This window comes from Mustelus asterias, chromosome 15 (assembly GCF_964213995.1).
Source record: "Mustelus asterias chromosome 15, sMusAst1.hap1.1, whole genome shotgun sequence".
NCBI lineage: Eukaryota > Metazoa > Chordata > Chondrichthyes > Carcharhiniformes > Triakidae > Mustelus > Mustelus asterias.
This window is the reverse complement of record NC_135815.1, coordinates 28,765,070-28,785,593: the sequence shown is the minus strand read 5'-3', so window position 1 is coordinate 28,785,593 and position 20,524 is coordinate 28,765,070. Positions and strand designations below refer to the sequence as shown.

General features: G+C 38.5%; 1 protein-coding gene across 1 annotated transcript in view; it reads right to left on the bottom strand.

The window, feature by feature from the left end:
* Nucleotides 1–9,049: 9,049 nt before the first annotated feature.
* The window catches only part of LOC144504424 (suppressor of cytokine signaling 5-like), a 37,069-nt gene continuing 25,594 nt past the window's right edge, over nucleotides 9,050–20,524 (bottom strand). Inside the window, exons 2-4 of the mRNA XM_078229690.1 lie at nucleotides 19,243–19,336; nucleotides 16,575–16,712; nucleotides 9,050–10,944 (exon numbers count right to left, since the gene is read on the bottom strand). Coding sequence (XP_078085816.1) covers nucleotides 9,343–10,929 — 1,587 coding nt within the window. The 5' untranslated portion in view covers nucleotides 10,930–10,944; nucleotides 16,575–16,712; nucleotides 19,243–19,336 and the 3' untranslated portion in view covers nucleotides 9,050–9,342. The remainder of the gene's footprint in view (nucleotides 10,945–16,574; nucleotides 16,713–19,242; nucleotides 19,337–20,524) is intronic.

The following is a 20,524-nucleotide window of genomic DNA, read 5'->3' as shown; positions in this document are numbered from 1 at the left end:
CTGATGGATCATTGTCCACTCAGTACTTTTTTGGAACACACGGAAATTCCGTCTCTTGCAAGTAGAATGGAAAGATGCTCATTTTTTTGCCTGCACATACTTGTACAAGTACTAATAGTCAAGGCTATATTGTAACGTGGATGGACTTTCAAGTTTGCCACTACAAGAAAGTTTGTCAGACTGCTTGAAGGGGAATATCTTCTACTTTGAACACACTTCTAGGCAAGTGAGAAATCACATTCAGTGATCCTGTGCTTTCAGAAGTGATAGATATGGTTTTGAGACAAGTCTTCCAAAGTAATAACCTGAAACCCTACTATTCCATGGGATTGGAGCTGTCAGTAGTCAGGTTGTCTTCTATGAGGACTCAAATTATTCTGCCATTATTGAGGAAGCAGGTGTTAAGAGAAGCTACACAAGGGCCATTGCGGAATCGTATGAAGGAAATAGCAAGAAGTTATTGCTGGTGGCCTGGACTGGATGCGGAAATGGAGGAGAAAGCCAGAACCTGTTGTTCTTTTCTACATCAGTACATTTCCAGTCCAACAAGGAGACATTGCTAGACCTGGTTCGTGGTGAAAATGTTGACCCAAGTGGATCAAATGTCAGTAGGGAACATTTAGGAGAAAGTGATCACTGTATTGTGCTGGCTAAGAAAAGGACAAAGAACAATTCAGATTAAGAATAATTAACTGGGAGAAAGCCAACTTCAATGGGATCAGAATGGATCTAACCCAGATAAACTGGAATCAAAGGTTCACAGGCAAAACTATAACTGAACAATGGACTGCAGGATAAGTTAAGTAGCTGAAAAGCATCTGCATCAGTCTTTATCACAAGGAGCCATAAGAATACAAAAGCAAGGAAATTACACTAAACTTGCACAAAACATTGGTTTAGCCTCAACTAGAGTATTGCATCCCATTCTGGGTACCACATTTTAGGATGTGAAGGCATTAGAGAGGGTGCAGTAATTATTCACAAGTATGGTTCCAGGAATGAGGAACATTAGTTAATATAGATTAGAAATGGTTGGAGTATTTTCCTTGGAGAGATTTGACTGGTATTCAAAATCATGAGTAGGCTGGACAGATAGGGAGAAACTGTTCCACTAATGGAAAGATTGAGAACTAGAGGGCACAGATTTAATACATAGGCACCATGAGGGAAAATGTTTTTGCAGTAGGTGGTTAGGGTCTGGAATGCACAGCCTGAGTGTGTGGTGATGACAGATTGAATCAAGACATTAGAAAAAAGGGAATTGGATCATTACCTGAAAAGGGAAGTGCAGGGCTACAGAGAGAATGCAGGGGACAGACGCCAAGTAAATTGCCCCTTCAGAGAACCAACACAGGCACTCCACCTTCTATTCTGTAACTATTTCATGATTCTATGGTTTTGCAAACTATGCAATACCTGGAGTAGAAACATGATTGGACCAATCATCCATAGGGACTATTGCAATGGTAATTTCAGGATCACAGATATTTCTAGATTCTCATGACTTAATATTGACTGATGGAGGCTGTTGAAAAAGCCGGAAAACAGAAAAAACTAAACAACACATGGCAAACTCAATAACCTGGCTGTCAGCTTGCTAATATAGAGCAAGAAACTCTTCCATACTTTGTCTATCCAATGTGGAGAGCAGAAGCTTCACCCAAAATATATGTTAAGCAACTAAGGTTCACTAAATTGACTCGAGATTTTTGAGATTTGATTTATCACCACTTGTATTAGTGTAGTGAAAAGTATTGTTTCTTGCGCACTATACAAAGCATATCGTACATAGAGAAGGAGAGGGCAGAGAATGTGTTAGGCATAGCTAGGGTGTAGAGAAAGATCAATTTAATGCAAGGTAGGTCCATTCAAAAGTCTGACAGCAGCAGGGAAGCTGTTTTTGAGTCGGCTGGTACTTGACCTCAGACTTCCATACCTTCCCCCCCCCAAAAAAAGTAGAATTGAGCTCTCTGGAGCTACAAGGAGCGGCAGATGCTGAGGGATTATTTCCCTGAACTGGAGAGTCTAGGGCAAGGTATCAGAATAAGGGATTGACCATTTATGACCAAGGCGATTAGAAATCTCTTCAGGTAATTGTGAATTCTTTGCTCCAAACAGTTGTGGATACTCAGTAGCATACTCACAGCTGAGATAATAGGATTTTAGATACTAAACAAATTAAGGGAGATAGGGATAGTGCAGGAAAGTAAACTCGAGAGGATCAGCCATGCTCTACTGGAATGGTGGGGCAGGCTCAAGGGACTATATTGTCTACCTCTGCTTTTTATATGTTCCTACAGTGCAAGGTCTAAGGATTTGTGTAAGTATTTAAAAGCTCTACCTATTTCTGCCATCATCATTGTATGTGCGCAAACTTACCCAATCATTTTGTTTGAGACATATCATGTGCTGAGCATGCAGAATTAGAGATTCTCTGCTCAAAGGTAAGCAATAATTCAATTAAACACATGGCTTCCCATCTTCAGTTTAAAAAAAAAAATCAAAAAACTAAATTTGCTGGATTTTCCTGATTGAGGTAGGCAACCATTTCTCTTCCTCACCTTTGAGAACCAACAGCACTCTAGTTTTGATTTAGGACAATGATCACCATGGAAGAAAAGCACAAGTACAAAAGGTATTTAGTGTGTGTAGTCTTTATTTCATATTAAGACAATTAAGCCAGAGTGAACACCAAGGAAATCTTCAGGGTGTAAAGAAAGGGAAAGATGGCTGCAATATTATAGCAAGTGTAAAGAACTGATAATACAAATAAACTGTATTGTACAATACACCAGAATGAGCGTTGATCTACAGCTAAGAGAATCATACATTATTTTTATATGCAACATAAACAATACCCTAAACAGGCATTTACTTGTTAGGAGTATAACAGAATACATATTACAATAAATGCATTTATTGGCCATGTGCTAAAAGCTGGATCTCTCAGAAAAGCAAATGTAGCCAGTTTTTTTTCAAAATTCAGAAGCACGAACATTTAGTTATAAACAAAGCATTAATTACTTTACATATCTATAGCAAGTTTACATCAAAGCATTTGATACGGCAATAGGCACGCACACACTTCCCCCACAAAATGTAGATTTTAAAAAATCTCAAAGTGCACAAATGTATTTGTTTGAGGGGTTGAACATATATGCAAATAATTACTTTCAGCTAAGCTGCAAAAATACTGTTTGACAGCACATTCAAAGAACTTTAATGCAATATAAAGCACAATTAGAAATAAGTGACCAGGTATACTACCATATATGGGTTCCCATGCCCCACGTCATAGTGCCCACACAAAAAAGTTGTACATTTCTTTAGAAATTAATATTTTTCTCTGCTAACAGTCATAACAGAGGGAAGTCAAAACCATGAATGCACTACATAGGTTAAGCGGCAGTTGCTGTAACAAATGGACCATGTCACCATCTTGCTCAAAATTGTTTTCTGAAAATAAAACACATCGGAAAGATGATCCAGCTTTTAATTTCTTTAAATTAAACAAACATTTTGCTACAACCTTAAAACATCATGAGACAAGTCATGTACTTGCTGCTCAAACATGTGGTGCAAATTTGATAATTCGACAGTTTTCTAGCAAAAAGAAAAAAATCAGGTTAGAACCTTTTCCACTAAACTTTCATTTCTTTGTCTCTTCAAGAGAAAGAGCCAAAGTTCTAGCTTGCGTCTACAGAATCCCTACAGTTTACTCAGCCTCGGGTTGTTTTGATGAAAAATAAATCAAAGGAACAATTATATAGCTTTAGAAATCTTGCAAAATGCTTCAGAATCCACTAAGCAAATTAGGCCACAGCAAACAAAAAGGGATTAAAACTGCAAGATGTTTCCCACCTACATGCACAGAAATAGACAGCACTCATATGCAGCAGATATTAAAGACTTTCAGGAGAAATGGCAAAAACAATTAAATTGTTTGAGGACCAAAACGTTCACGAGTTAAGGTGTCTTATGAAAATTACAAAAATTGAAAGCAGTGATATTTTGCTGGGGTTTGAATTCAATTTCCACACTAGCCATCTTCATTGCCAGCGTACGACAGTTCAGGGACAGTTTTGTGCTGTAGACCCACATTCATCCAGAACTGGGTGAAGACTACCCTAGCTCTAAGTTTACAAATGTGATTGAAATCAGGTGATTTACTTTCATCCAATCATTATGGGCTTGATTCAGAGATGAAAGGTTAGTGTGTTAAATCCATATTGAATTTGTACAATCTTACCTGCCCTCACCCAAGGCAATATTAAAATCACAGAATTGAACTTAAACATTACCATTAACTTGTAAAAAAAATAATCCTTTACATTTGACAATACTGAGAACCTTATAAATGTTTCAACTTGTGGATCCATACAACTGTATTAAATCAGTCAAATTATTTTTGCTTTAAAATCCAATAAGTTCATTTATATAACCCAGATAAGCAAATAAATTAGGACACAACCTCTTTAAAACAACTTGAAAATTGTTTATGTAAAACACAGAAGTGTAACAGACGGGTTTGATAATTATATTTGGCTTTTACAGGAATTGCTCAACTTTAGGCCAGAAAGAGCTACCAAGCTTATAGGAGATGCAAATTTGACCAAAATAATGCATCAAAATATATTACTGCAGCAACTTAGGCTGAGAATCTTAGTGGGAGTTAAGCAAGTGTTCAAATGCTGTTTAGTTTGCATGCACATATTGGAGACAATTATCCCATGAGAATTAAATTGGTACCCACCATTTTAGAAATGTGTGACTTGAATGGTCAAGTGATCTCCATCCCACTATGAAGTATAGAATAACTTGCTCAGGTCAAGCAGCTTGGAGATCCAAAAATAACAGGAGAATGAAATGCAGCAAAAAGAATGAAAACACCTCCGTCATAAGGGGTAGATTGGGAGGGAGCTTAGTGCAGGAAGGTTGATTATATAGGGACACCCATGACTTAAACTGATTTAATTCTCCCATTTGATTAACCTCCACAAAAATTAGAGCTTCAAATTCTGAAAAATTGTACAATAACGAAGGCACAAAAGACATTTCAAGATTCTATTAGAAAAGATCCATTGTCAACTTTTTTTTAAAAAAATCAGGAATTCGCACCAATTAGAACCAGTGCAATTTGACGAGTGCAGGGCTCAATAGACCTCTACTCACGATTGCATTGGTGTAAATGCAGAACACTGCAGATGCAAAGTAAATATTTGCATTTATAATGCAAGTTGCTTCTTGAAGTATGATGACATACCTCGGCAAACACAGCAACCATTCTACATTAGCACCATTTCAAACACCCGGCAGATCAATGACCAGTTAATCTGGTTCAAATTGTACTGAATGAAGAGACACGTTAAGGACACCCGGAGAATTCTCAATTTTTTGAATAATGGTCATAGAATCTGTAATATCCAGCTGAAAAGGTGCGCATCTTGGTTTGATTTACCTGAAGCACAGCACCTTATGGAAATTATTTCCCATCCGTAAAGAGCAAAATTCTGAATAGAACTATATCCTACATTGATTCTCTTCTTTGGATGAGCAATATCTTATTTGTACATGAAGGTTTAATTAATATGATTTAAAAACTTTATTTCAGCTACATTCCAACTTGATGAAAGTCTGTGGAGAAAATTTCCTTCAGATTTATCTTTTCCTTAAAAGTCAAAGTTTCTGAGCAGATTGAAACAGTTTGGGAGGAAAAATTAATTACTTCTAGATAAGGGGTTTGGACCCTGCTATCATCACAATGCCACCCTCAACAACCTGAGTAAAAAGATCAACCAGAAACTGAAAATCTGTCAATAAGATTCCTTTCAGCTGGAAAAAAAAGTAAAACAGCATATAATGCTTCAAGTTTCAGGATCATTACTGAACATCTGATAAGCATGCTCTTTAAACAAATTATTGCTTTCAAAAGCACCTCAAGTATAAATCAGGTGCATGTGCTGATCAGAGGCGTATATCAATTAACAATTAGATGCTCTGAAGAGAGCAAATTTACACGGTTGAACCAATCTATTACTTGGAAGTATGCACCACCAGGGCTCAACAAAGCTGGTTGTTTTGCAGATGAGTTTAGATTAATTTAACAATCATGTGCAGGTACATAAATGAAAATAAAAACCAGATGCAGTTGAAGAGATGCATACTTGTGGGAGGTTAACTACGCTGGTGACAAATGGTTACAGCTTAAATGTGCACATTCTACACATCTAGTAACACATTAAACCAAACTACCTGATAATATGTATGGCAAGAATCAGACCTCTATACTAATAATGAGAATAGACCATTAGAACAAATGTGAAACAGTAGTGTTTGCAAGTTTACTGAATAGCTCAGTTACAAGTTGAAATAAACTAATTCAAAACTATTTTTGATGCCATGAAGCTGAAGTTCAGTTTCACAGCACTTGCGGACAGTATGTCACAAAAATAAGCATACAACTCTTAGAAAGGATATTTGGTGATTAAGGATTTTCTAGAAGTACTTGCACAGCACACATTAGTAAAAAAACCATTGTGCTATTAAAGCAAGCATCGCAAAAAAGGTGATAATATCTTGAGAACTAAAATATGGAATAAAAGAATTGTTGATGTTTAGTTTTTGAAACTGATTTCACATAACACTATGATCTGGAAGCTAAGTTTGTAGTTTCTAGTACAGATTGAATTAAGTTGGCACCTTCCAATAGAACTTTTACAACACAGGAAGAGGCCCTTCAGCACACTGTGTCTCAAGCAGTCATCTAAACAGTTAAAAATTAAAATCCTGGCTGCAGATTCAAGATTTAAAAGCAGCACAAGGACAGGAAACAATCTGCTTCAACAAAATACCTGGTTTTTTTTCTACGATATAAAGCTACTCTGCTAAATACTCTTTTTTTCCTTTGTGACAGAAGGAAGATGCACAACATGGAATACACAAGCTGCAGTGCACACAGGACCAACTGAGCTAATCTTGGATAGGAATGGGCTACCAAAATTGCAGTGGCTACCTAGCACGGCTACTTGGCAAAAAGCAGAGCAACTATTGAGCTTCTAGTCACTGTTGCAGCAATTTCATTTGTGATACAAGAACAAGGCTAGATTTAAGAAATATCAGTTAATTCATTTTGGAACAAGTACATAATAAAACATTTTCTTTACATCCTTCCGAGTACAAGGATATTTTAAAAGTTTGAATCCAAAGAGAACATGAAAAATCAAACACTTCTCTGGATGTTATTTGAAATAAAAGTGAAACTGGCCCTGTTGTGGCAAAGTGGGCTAATCAAAAGGCTAACAAATGTGGTGAGATTATAATTTTCACCTTTAGAGTAAACGTTAATCCCTTCACAAGGTGTTCACTTAAATGCTTAGTCCATATTTGAAATTTAAATGCTTGGTCTTGGGTCCCAAATAATCTAATGGTCACTTTAAAAATGGGAACAAATTCCCTGCAAAACCTTAATCACCTAAAACTCACATTAATACATGGCAGAAAGCCATATAACTAATTAATACAAATATGAAAAATTCTTGACCTTACTCCCTAGCTATATATTTGGAAGTGGCCCCATATTCATCAAAAAAGTGATACTAAGAGGGGAAATTCATTTGCACAGAGAGAAAGATAGTTCATTATCCTGTGCTCTGTGGTGTCTTAGTTAAAGTTAAACAATACCGACAATATTGCTGTCATTGTTGTCAATTTGCAGCAGAAGCTACCGTTAAAATAAGGCAACAGCAACTAAAGAAAACTTACAAGGGCATCCAATTTCCCATTTATAATCAAAACACAGGAAGTGAAATCTGCGCACTGAAGTTCATTCCTCCTCTACCTTAACATAGGACCAAGCTGCAGCTTTACAATTCCCTAGTGTTTGAGTATCTATTCTATTTTCTGTCAAATTATTCCAAATACAACCTCTTGGGCAGTAAAGTTTTTCTAACCAGTTTTAAATGCACTTCTCAATCATTTAAATTATATTGTCTGGTCCTATACCCACCCTTAATTGGCAAAACAAACAGTTATACTCTGACCACACAACTTCAGCCTGGATTCCTGCTCACAGGCTGTAAAACAAACCATTTGTATGCTTCATCTGGATTCCTCCACTCCAATCTTATAGTTACAAGGAGTTTTCCTAAACTGTTCAAACAGATTTTACATTGGCAATCAGAAAGTAGAATCCATTGAGTGATAATCTATAGTTGGTCATTCATAAGTTCAATTAACTTTTCATTGGTGTAAAAACTGTGAGGACCATTTTAGCCAATGTCCATCTTGACACCCAAGAAAGGAACAAAACAGAAGCTGCCCCTTCCCTTCAAAAGAAATGCTTGGAAATGATTTCAAGGTAGCAATCTCAAGAGTCAGACAACGGTCAAAAATAAAAAGACTTACATTTATACAGTGCCTTTCGGAACCTCGGGACACCCCAAACAAAGTGCTTTACTGTTGTACTGCAAAAAACGTGGCAGCCAATTTATGTGCAGCAAGCTTCCACAAGCAGCAGTGAGATATTCACCACATTAATCTGTTTTTACTGGTGTTAACTGAAGGACAGATATTGGCTTTGAGATTGGGGATAACTCCTCTGCTATTATTCAAAATAGTGTTATGGGATCTTTTATGTACATCTGAGGGAGCAGTTACTTGATTTAACATCTCTTCTCAAAGATAGCACCTCTGAAAGTTCAGTACTCCCTCAGGCAAACACTCAGGCTGCACTGTTTTATCTGGTACCCAATTATCCTGAAGCTACTCCAAAGAAACTATTAGTCAAAAAAAAAATTTATCAAAGAGCTAAATAAAATAAAATTCTTCCAGTTTGGTTACCATCATCCAGGTTAAATGCCAGAATGACAATCCTACACAAAAGTGGTGTTTAATCTCCGAAATGACGGAGTCTCATTAAAATTTGATTCAAATTCTATCACATGATTTCCAAGATCCTACACTGAATGTGCATACTCTGAAACCTCTGCCCCAATTCTGGAGCCCCAAAGTTGCCCTGAATCAACGATTCCTTTTTGACCATATCCTGCACACAGACAACTTCAAAAGCTAGTAAATCCCTAAACGCCAACATAATAAATACATGCACATTGATTTGTAGGTGGATCCGCGATATCCACTGAAAATCAGACACCACAAAGTGCTCAAGTACCTGAAAGAGAAACCACACACTAAGTCAATTCAAGCCTCGAATAATTCAGAAAGAATTAATTCTTTCCAAATAAATTTGCAACTTTCATAATATCCCATAAGTAAGCAACTTTTCGGCAATTTAAAAAAGCCAAGAATCAAAGGGTGCAACTCTCATTTGGCCTTCGATAGTTCTCACTCTAACCACCGCACCCTTACTTTCTGCTTGTAGTGGTACTCTTTCAGATACTCTTGTAAAGGTGGGGGAAGTGGAAGTGCATCTATCCCATCATATGTTGTACAGTTGCAGATGGCTGCACGGCAGATGTACTGCAGACTGAAAGGAAGAGTCCTGGTCAGTGGAACAGTTAGCAATGGTTCAAAAAACATGCATGAGCTGGGATCCTTATAATGTTCCAGAAGGCCGGTTACTGTAGTGGAGTGAAAAACACAGGGGTCATGGGCATCAAAACTAAAATTGTGATTCCACTGCTCGATCCTGGCATGCAAAGAGCGGTTATAACGGCGGAAGCTTACGGAGAAAAGGTAGTCCTCTTGTGCCGAATCCCTGAGTAAAAAGGTGCCTTCAGGCTTGCCGTCAAGGAGAGCCTCAGCTTCATAACGGTCCATCACTCCCCAGTAACAAGAGTTACTTGTAATCTGAAGCAAGTCCGGCACTAGACAATGAATGTAATCAATTTGCGTGTGCACTTTCCAGGGCCCAGGTCTGGCAGAGTGACTAAAGTTTTCTCCTGGCATGTGTCGTGCTTTCTGTTTGCGTGCCTGGAGACACAGAGTTGTGGTGTCCTCTTCAGAGTCCCAATCTCCATTTGGCATTCCTCGATTGTCACCAGAAAGCTCACTCATCCCAGGTGCCAACTTTGGTCCCAACTTGTATGTTTGATTAATTTGTGCAGTGGATTCAAAGGTGTGTATTAGGGCATTGGGAGGAGGATCGACCCCTTCCTCGATGCTGAGCCTTCGTCTTTCTCGAAGCCGATCTTCTTCATCTTCTGCAGAGGCAAAAGTTGGATCAAACGTCTCAAGCCAGCAGGCTGATTGTGAGCTAACGGGAGCAGTGTGTTGCTTAATAAGATGCCATTTTTGGGCTAAGTCAGAGCCAGCTGGAAAAGGACATTTTTCAAGCATCAGTTCAGAGAGCAATATTTTTCTCCTGCTTGAGGATAAGCCCTTAGACTGTTTATTATGTGTTCGCAGTGGAAAACACAATCCTACAGTTTCTTGAAAACGCTGGCGTATAGATTGTCGTGTGATAGTTCGATTAGACAAATTATCCATATCATGTATGGAACTTACACCGTATCGTCTTTCACGTCTCTGTAACCCATACCTTGTTCGACTAAAGCGTTTATCTGTATCAAAAGACATTTGCATTTTTGTAGAGCAAGAATGTTTCTTCTTCCCACCCCATGGAGCATGACGGGAGTAAGAGTCTCTCCTAACAAGATGAGACTCTGGTGCAGCAGCTAAATTTTCATTCTCTTTATCTAAATCAGCTTCAACAATCTCTGGGACATCAGATACACAGTTTCTATTCCTTCTGTCTGCTTTTAGACATGTGTCTGTAACCAGTGGTATAGTTCCATGTCTATTTAATGGACTTGAACGTTGCTGAGGCAGATCGCCAACTTGCACATTTGCATTTTTACCAACTGAACATTGACAGTTTAAGTCATTTTCATTTCGACCTCCATCTTCATTAACAAAAAGGTTCTGACATCTGTATTTTAAATTGCTCCACATCTTTCCAACTTTATCCATAGGTTAAACACGTATCTAAGGACATAAGAAAAAATATTAAAACAAACTGAGAAGTAACAGTTCAGAAATAAGACTATACCCAATCCTGTACCATAGCTTAAATAAACCAGAAATTAATACATATCAGAAACAAAACAGAATTTTACCAATTATTGAATAGAACTCCTGGATAAATAGAATATTTTTTCATGCTACCATTTGCATATTTGAATTCAAATCTCCAAACCTTTTTTCACTAATAAAATAACCTAGGTTTAGTCAATGCAATGCCAAGTTCCATTAAATTCTGAATACCCCCTGCATTGGCTGAATAACTAAAATTAAGCCAGCAGTAAATAGAATTTGCATTCATTTAGTGCTACAATCAAATCATAACATCTTAAATTGCTCCAAGTGCAACTAATTACTTTTGAAATGCAGTCAATTATTTAAACACTAACTTGCAAACAGAAAGACCTGACGTATTGAAAAAGGGAGGAAGACAGTAAATCTATTTCTACTTAGTTCAATCGAGAAAAGCACATTGGCCAGGGTATTTGGAGAGTTTCCTCCCCCTTTTCAACTAGTACAAGGAGAGGCTTTATATCCTCTTGAACTATTGGAACAAGCAGACAGGGATCAAACCAAAGCCAAATCACTGACGAAGTGATTGGCCTGCAAACGTTTGCAGGAGGTTACTTTGAATACCTCAATAAATCATATGTCACAAACTGAATTACACTTCCAAATCATTGCTCAACTAAGTGAGAGAAACACAGGTACAACTATTGAATCAAACCTTCAAAATGAACAAGTATTCTATATCAGCCGCAGTATACATTTTTTTCCCCCTAAACTTTGGAAGTTTCCAAGGCAGTTCCAATTATTGAGCTGGGACTGCCTTGTTGCTGACCCAATCCATTAAACCAAATGGTATGCTGATTTTCAAAGACATCTTCCACATGCAAATTAGCGCTAACATGGCAATTTAGCTCAGTGACTAGATATCGCCCTGTAGCAATAAAGGATGACTTAACTGTATGGCAAAATCTGCTGTGGTGTTGTCATACATATGTACAAGTAGTGCTTAGTTGCTTTTAATATGCAGATATTGTAATACCATCTCATTTCGATGGCTCAGTGATCAAAAGTAAATGCAGTAGCTTCTTTATAATGTACCCATCATCTACAGCTCCAATAGGCAACCATGTAAAATACACATCTTCAATAGTCGACCATTCACAATACATTGACAATATTGGAACCAACATGTTAAAAAATGAGCAATCAGAAGATTTTAATCCTAATCTCTACTTTGCTTGAAAGTGCAGCATCTTGCTTCAAAAGTACATTTTTTAAGCTTGATTTTTGGTTTCTTAAAATACAGGCAAAAGCAATCACCACCTTAAAACATGATACTAGATTTTTTTAAAATATGGGAACATCTAATTTCTTATGTCACAGCATAATCATACATCAACCAAGTTTCAAATAATGTACACAATTCAAGGTGAAATCTCATTCAACAAAGCTTCGAAAATTGTGTAGCAGGGCAAATAAATTAATGAAAAATTAATTTACCTTGGGCTTTTGTCAACAGTACAAGTACTATACACAGAAAGTTGATCTCATTGATGTGCCAGGAGATTTAACGCACCATAAATCACACCTTGATTCCATGCAGTTTATGATATTTGATCATGTAACACTTTCCCCAAAGATTTGTTAGTTGGAACCAAAATTTAGAGACAAAACCTTCCTAAAATATTTTGTTTGTTCAACGTGTAGACTAGAGCTTTTGTTCCAACATGCTGGCCACACTTGTGGATTAACTGCAAGATTCCAAGTAAAATTCCTCCAGGAAAACGCAGAACTGTTGTTGAAAGGTTGTGTCAACAAGTCAACAATAGCGATGCTTTTTGCCAGGATATGTTCACATCAAGTTAACTGCAGTATAATTTTGAAAAGACAGCATTTTTGTTTAAAATTGATGTTGAAACAAATATTTAATACAAAATAACATCTAAAATCATTTTAGGAGACAACTGGAACATGCTTGGGACCACGACAGAAGCTTTTTGTGGGTGCAAAATCTGCAGTGTCACATGAACTATGAAATACAATTGTATTGTCATTCAATTTTTAAAGCAAAGGCATTTCAACAGTGGTGTTTTTTCCCCCCAAAGGCACAGAAAAAGCAAGGGATGTCATCTTCAGTTTCAAAATTCTGGGAACTACACATACTCAGAATGCATATACTTTTACTTCAAATTTTAAAAGGTTATATGCATCTTTGAGATGCGTCTGAGCTATAAAGCATTGCACTAATATTGTCTCGTGAAAAAGTAAAAATTGAAGCTCCTGTTCACTGAAGTGGAGGGTATGGCAGAGGTACTAAATGACATTGCTCTTAGAAGATCGTGACAATGGTCCAGTTAAAAATGTGTGTTGAGCAACTAAGCACTATAGTGACAGATGTAGAGGTGCTAAAAAGGCTGGAAGCACTCCAGGTAGAGAAGTCGCCAGGCCCAGATGGGATGCATCCTAGACTGCTGAGCGCGCTAAGGGAGCTGTTGACAGAAATTTTCCAGGCTCCTCTGAACACAGAATTAGTCTCGGGGGACTGGAAGATTGCAAATGTGACACCGTTGTTTAATAAAGGGGCAAAGGATGACCCAGGAAACTACAGACCTGTCAGCTTGACATTAATAGTGGGAAAACCGATGGGGGCCATAATACAGGATAAGTTAAATATACACCTAGAGAAAAGTTAGTTAACATTGGACAGTCAACATGGCCTTGTCAAGGACAGGTCATAGCTGACAAATTTAACTGAGTTTTTTGATGAGGTGACACAGACATTGGATGAGGGTAGTGCCATGGATGTTGTATATTTGGATTTTAGATTTGGAAAGCATTTAATTCAGTGCCACTGCATTGAAATTCATCTGCCAGGTGTCTATCCCTTTGGTCAACTTGTCAATATCCCTCTGAAGTCACTCAGCATAATCATAATTCGCTATTCTCTCTTAGTATCATCTGCAAATTGAGATTTTGCCCTCAACAGCCATCTCTAAATCGTTTATATAAATCAGAAAAAGCAAGGATCTTGATACTCTACCCTGGAGAGCACCACTTTCAACTCGTCTACAGTTTGAGAAATGCCCATGTACACCTCCCCTCTGTTTCTAATCACTTGACCAACTTCTAACCCATACTGCCAAGGACCCATCAATCCCAAACACTTCTAATTTACTAACATATTTAAAAGTAAAAACAGAAAATACTGGAAAATCTCAGTGGGTCTGACAGATCTGCGGAGAGAGAATAAGAGCCAACATTTCGAGTCTGGATAACCCTTCGTCAGAAAGTGATGAATTTAGAGAGCTATAGAGATAGGGCTGGAGAATGGGGTTGGCTGGGTAGCACTTTGGGAAGCTGGTGCAGACTATGGACCGAAAGGCCACCTTCCGTGCTGTAAAATTTTATGATTCTATTTGTCTTCACCATAGGTTGGGTGCCTGACGTGTGAACGCAGCCAGGTGCAATTTCAAATGAATCTAAATGAATATTACACTACAATTTATTTGGACAATGGCAGATTGATAAGTTAGGCATTGAAATAATAAGGAGGAATGATAGGGGAGTGGATATTATTTCAATTGCTTGCAAACATTCAGACTTTAGGATTGAATTTTGTATGAAGTCACGTTAAAGGTTTGGGTGGGTGGGCAAATGAGAAAGTGTATGGTGTAGGCTTGTTTGGCAGTTTTACTGACTAATTCCGAGACAAGGACTGAAAGAAAACAGTCTGAATAAATGGATCTGTTCCAGTTGGAAAATGCAACAAATAGGGTTCCACAGGGATCAGTGCTGGGGCCTCATCTATTCAAAATCTGTATTATTTATTGGCTTGGATGAAGGGACCAAATACGTTGCAGCCAAATTTGCTGTCAATAGGAAGATAGATGGGAAAGTAAGTTGTGAGATTACAAATGTGAAGAAATAAAGATAGGTTAAATGAATGAGCAAAAATGTGCCAGGTGGAGTGTAACGTGGGAAAGCAATGTTAGGTTATCCAACTGGTAAGCATAATAAGAAAGCAAAATATTATTTAGATGGAAAGGGATTATGGAATATGACAGGAGAGAAATTTGGGCGTTCTTACAAATGAAACAAATTGTTAGCATGCAGATACAGCAAGTGGGAAAACAAAATGGAAACTTGACCTTTATTGCAAGGATGATAAGAGGATAAAGGAAGGAAGTCTTGCCACAGTTGAACAGGGCATTGTAAGACCAAAATAGAATACAGTGTAGTTTTGGTCTCCTTACTTAAGGGAAGCAGTTCAGAGAACTACAACCCATCCAGACCTTGAACCAGGCTTCAAGCCAAACTCAAAATGTGAATTCTTGAGGCATTTAAAGTTTATTTATTAGTCAGAAGTAGGCTTACATTAACACTGCAATGAAGTTACTGTGAAAATCCCCTAGTCGCCATACTCCGGCACCTGTTCGGGTACACCGAGGGAGAATTTAGCATGGCCAATCCACCTAACCGACACATCTTTGGACTGTGGGAGGAAACCAGAGCACCGGAGCAAACCCACGCAGACACGGAGAGAATGTGCAAACTCCACACAGAGTGACCCAAGCCGGGAATCGAACCCTGGCCCCTGGTGCTGTGAGGCAGCAGTGCTAACCACTGTGCCACCGTGCCGCCCCCATTTGAAACAATACCCACTATCCTAATATTTCCACTTACAAATATTTCAATGTTTGACTTATTAATTTATCAATGGTTCCAGCATATGGCAGCGAGGACAACTAATTTTGATCTTTAGAATTAAAATTCAACACGAGCGTGAACCACATCCAAATAATTTCCAAGGCAAAGTAGTCAGGAACCTAATTTATGAAAGTATAGATAGATAAATACACTACTAAAGTTTAAATTCGCTGAGTGCAGCCATTTCCTTTTGAAATGCTGGACATTGGGGGTTTATTTGAATTTATTTATTAGTCACAAGTAGGGTTACATTAACACTGAAATGAAGTCACTGTGAAAATCCCCGAGTTGCCACACTCCAGCAGCTGTTCGGGTACACGGAGGAAGAATTTAGCATGGCCAATGCACCTAACCAGCACGTCTTTCAGACTGTGGGAGGAAACCGGAGCACCCGGAGGAAACCCACGCAGACATGGGAGGAGGAGGAGGAGAAATTTCTTCTTAGGGTCATAAATCGTTGGAATTCCTTATTCCAGAAAGCCATTGAATGTATTCAAGACTGATGGACAGATTTTTGAACTGTGTGGGAGTCAACAGTTAAAAGGAACAGGCAGGAGAGTGATGTTGAAGCCAGGATCAGTTCAGCCATGATCATGCTGAATGGTGGAGCAGGTTCAAAGGGCAACATGGCTTTCTCTTGCTTCTATTTCTCACATTAAGAGTGGGGATTGTGAAAGACAATTTCAGGGGAACACCAATCTACATGTGGGGACAAAGCTTGGGCTGGAAATTAAGATGTAGCCAGTTTTATAGCAAGACTGACCAGAAAGAAAGGAAAACCAAAAACTAAAAACACCAGTGTTGCTATTTGGGATAGTATGCACATTTTGGTATGTTACAAAATAATTGAAGTTTAAAACAAATAAGGAATTACTAACCTGATCACCTGCTTTCTGCAAAATGAACCAAGTCTTTAATTTTACACTAATGTGATCCTAGAGTGTTCATCAATTCCACCTACTGGAGGACTTAGGAAGTACATACAGGGACACATCCAGGGAAGTGATGTCCAGTTCCTGTTATAGGGAGAGGGCATTATTACACAGTTATCCAGTTAAGCAGTAACCTGGGTGTAAGTGCTAGTGAATGACAGAGCATGAGATTAGAGCCTGCATACTAAGGAATCTGTACCACTATGAAGCAGGGTGGGAAGGTGAGGTGGGGGAAGATATAAAGAATAACAATGGCAAACTCAAATGATTGATACTTGTGTTCTTGCTAGGTGCTTCAACTCATGTTGTTTCTATATATGCTGCTCTATTTTATTTAATCTAAACATGCCCGCAATTCGCCTTCCCCAGTACTGGAACACGAGAAAGTAAAAATCTATTCATTATGAAATAACACTTTTTTTTGAAGGAAAGAGTCAAGATGTGTACCTAAAAATCATTTATGATCTTTAAGTTCCGATCTGGAAAAACTAAAATGAGATGTAGCAGGCAAACATTTAAAGAACAGGTGAATGGCTTCATGTCAGTGAGGTCCTATTTAAACTACTCTGATGCAGGTGCTTTGAAAATATGAGCAACATGGCAACTAAGAGAAACAGCTGATCAAACACTTGGATTGCAAAAGACTTTCCACAAAGATTCTACATTGCCAATCAATGGCAAAAAGGTAATGAAGTCATGGAACAGGATGCAAAAGTAGGGCATTCAAATGGAAAATTAGCCAAGAAATAATTGAAGGATAGTTCAAGTGGATCTTTTCAGGCTGAAAATACAGAAAGGGTAACCCAGCGGGCAGTGCCAAGAGCCTTGCTTTTAAATAAAACATTGTCAAATTACCTAAATCCTGGCAGATAATTAAAGTCCCCAAAACTACATTGGTTACTGTGGCTTCCAGTTCTTTGTTCATCTGTAGTCTAGCAGCTGTCACCTCCAATCCTAGGAACAAAATAAGCCTAGGCACTGAAGTCATTTAGTTCCTGGTTTGATTCAGGCATCCACCTATAAGAGCAACTGTTTTTTCAAAAAAATCAGCAACTCCACTGAGACCAGTACTTCAGAAAATGTCAATGAGATTCCAGGAAGTGGCTAGATACTGTCAAATGGTGTTGGTCAGCCTCTGCAGCCTGAGTCCCCACATTTGAGATCAGGGACTGTACGCTCAGATCTGACAGCTTAAATCAAGCAGATCTCCAGGAGTTGTGAACGAGTCGATCGGTTGTGCAGGACTAGCAAGTAGGTGGCAGCAGCAAAAAGGCTGCTGAAAATAGCAACTTGCTTCCCATTCTTAGGTACTTAAGATTAAGATTAACAGGACCGTAAATCTGAATTTCCAAAATATATCAGAAAAAGCAAACATTGCAAATAGTAAGCAATAAGCTATTTATGTATTTTGGGGAATCTTGTCAATAGCTGTCCAGTGTATCTTAATAAGGATAGACAAAACACATGAGAATAAGGAATAAAGCAAGGCATATATTAAGCTGAACATTGGCACAGTGTGCTGATCCAGAAATGATTTGGGGCAGACCATGGGTTTGTATCCATATACAAAATTAGGAACATTGACAATGTCTGCATCCTTGCAGTCCAACTACAAGGGGTGGGTGGGTGGATGGGCATGCATGTATAAATGAGAGACACGAGAGAGCATGTGGAAAGCAAACCAAGCAATAAGTTGAGTTTCAATTATGTTGCTGGTGAGGTACAGAAGTAGTGCCACTCAGGGCTTGTTTGGGTGATTTAGTGTTATCCAATTTGAATTTATATAGTATTTGTTATAATCAGTGATTTAATGTATATTGCAAGTTATTCAGCTAGGAATGCAGAGTATTACATGTACAACACAGTATTTCAACTTCAACTTGCAGGTTGTTTTTTTCAGGTAAGACATGTCTGAAGGAACCCAACTCCATCTTTAAATCTTGATTCCCATGATAACCCATGATTCACTTAAAGTTGTTTCACCAGGAAGTCATAGTTATCAGGAATGCAATGACAATTTTAAGTGAAGACTTGGTGCACACCCATTTAGTTTTCTGCACTCCCAATTTGTCTATTTTCATTATACTATATTAAAACCCCTCAAATTTCATAGAGTTTTGCCAAAATACTATCAAGTAGAAAGCAGGTGATAGAGTTCAATTTAAACAGATCATATTTGCAATACTGCAATTCTATCAGTAGTGGTACAGCCAAAATTATACTTCAATATAAAGCAGAATACTTTGAACAGCATTCACCACCACTTAAATCAGATAACCAGCCGCTGACCAACTCAATCAGCTGAATTGTGCACATGCAAATTATCAGATGGAAGTGGAACCTCAGAAATATTTGTACAAATATTCAAGTCTTAAAAGTTAGCCCTCGTCTTAAGAAAATCTGTTACCAAATAACCTAATCTACAATTAGCTATTGCTTTCAAATATCATTAACATAGCCAACAGGTAATAAGGACATAACTGGTGTCACTGGGTGCTAGGTCCATCAGATGAGAAATCAGATTTTTACAACAGAATACATTTAAACTGTACAACAAAAATGACTATTTATGACTAGAATGACTAAAATGAGTATTTATTCTTACTGTGCTTACCCCAGTCCAACGCCAGCATCTCCACATCAACAAAAATGAGGCATGCTTAAAATCATTCTGCCATTCCCCAACTACTTCAAGAAACAATAGAATCCTGAAAAATAGGAAACAAATCAAGTACCTTTTAGGTTATAAAAGGTTTATAAAATCAATGTTGTGTGAAACATGCTATATTGCAAAAACAAAAAAGAAAACAGAATTCTAATTGCACAATTTTTTTGTGCTGAAATATTAGGATATCTACTGCTTGCTGAAGTCTAGGTCTGAAGCGTTCAAGTCAGGCAACTCTGACCTCTACAAGAAAGCCAGATATGATCCAAGGAGATCCATCAAAGATGCCAAAAGACAGTACCGGACCAAGCTAGAGTCCCAGACTAGTCACACAGACCCCCGCCGACTATGGCAAGGTCTGCAAGACATAGCAGGCTACAAGATGAAGGCATGTAAAAGCGCTGGCTCCAACCCACCCCTCCCTGATGAGCTCAATGCGTTCTATGCCCAGTTTGAGCAAGAGGTCAGCATGAGCACGCCCTTCACCCTGGAAGCCTCGGATGAACCTGTATCTGAGGTCACCATTGCAGATGTCAGAGCAGCCTTCTCGAAAGTAAACCCACAGAAAGCAACTGGCCTGGATGGGGTACCTGGACAAGCACTCAGATTCTGCGCGGATCTTCGCAGACATCTTCAACCTCTCTTTACAGCAATCTGAGGTCCCTATTTGCTTCAAGATGACCACCATCATCCCGGTACCAAAAAAAAAGCCAAGCAGCATGTCTTCATGACTATCGTCCGGTGGCCCTGATATCTATCATTATGAAGTGCTTTGAAAGGTTTGTCATGCACGAATCAATTCCAGCCTGCCGGATTGCTTGGATCCACTACAGTTTGCCTACTGCGCAAAAGGTCCATAGCAGACGCCATCTCCCTGACCCTGCACTCAATCCTGGAACACCTAGATAACAAAGACACCTAAATCAAACTCCTATTTATTGACTATAGCTCAGCCTTCAACACCATTATACCTACGAAACTCATCTCTGAACTCTGTGGCCTGGGCCTCGGCTCCTCCCTCTGCAACTGGATCCTGAACTTCCTAACCCTCAGACCACAATCAGTAAGGATAGGCAACAGCACCTCCTCCATGATCATCCTCATCACTGGTGCCCCACAAGGCTGTGTCCTCAGCCCCCTACTACACTCCTTATACACCTATGACTGTGTGCCAAATTTCCCTCCAACACGATTTTCAAGTTTGCTGACGACACCACCATAATGGGTTGGA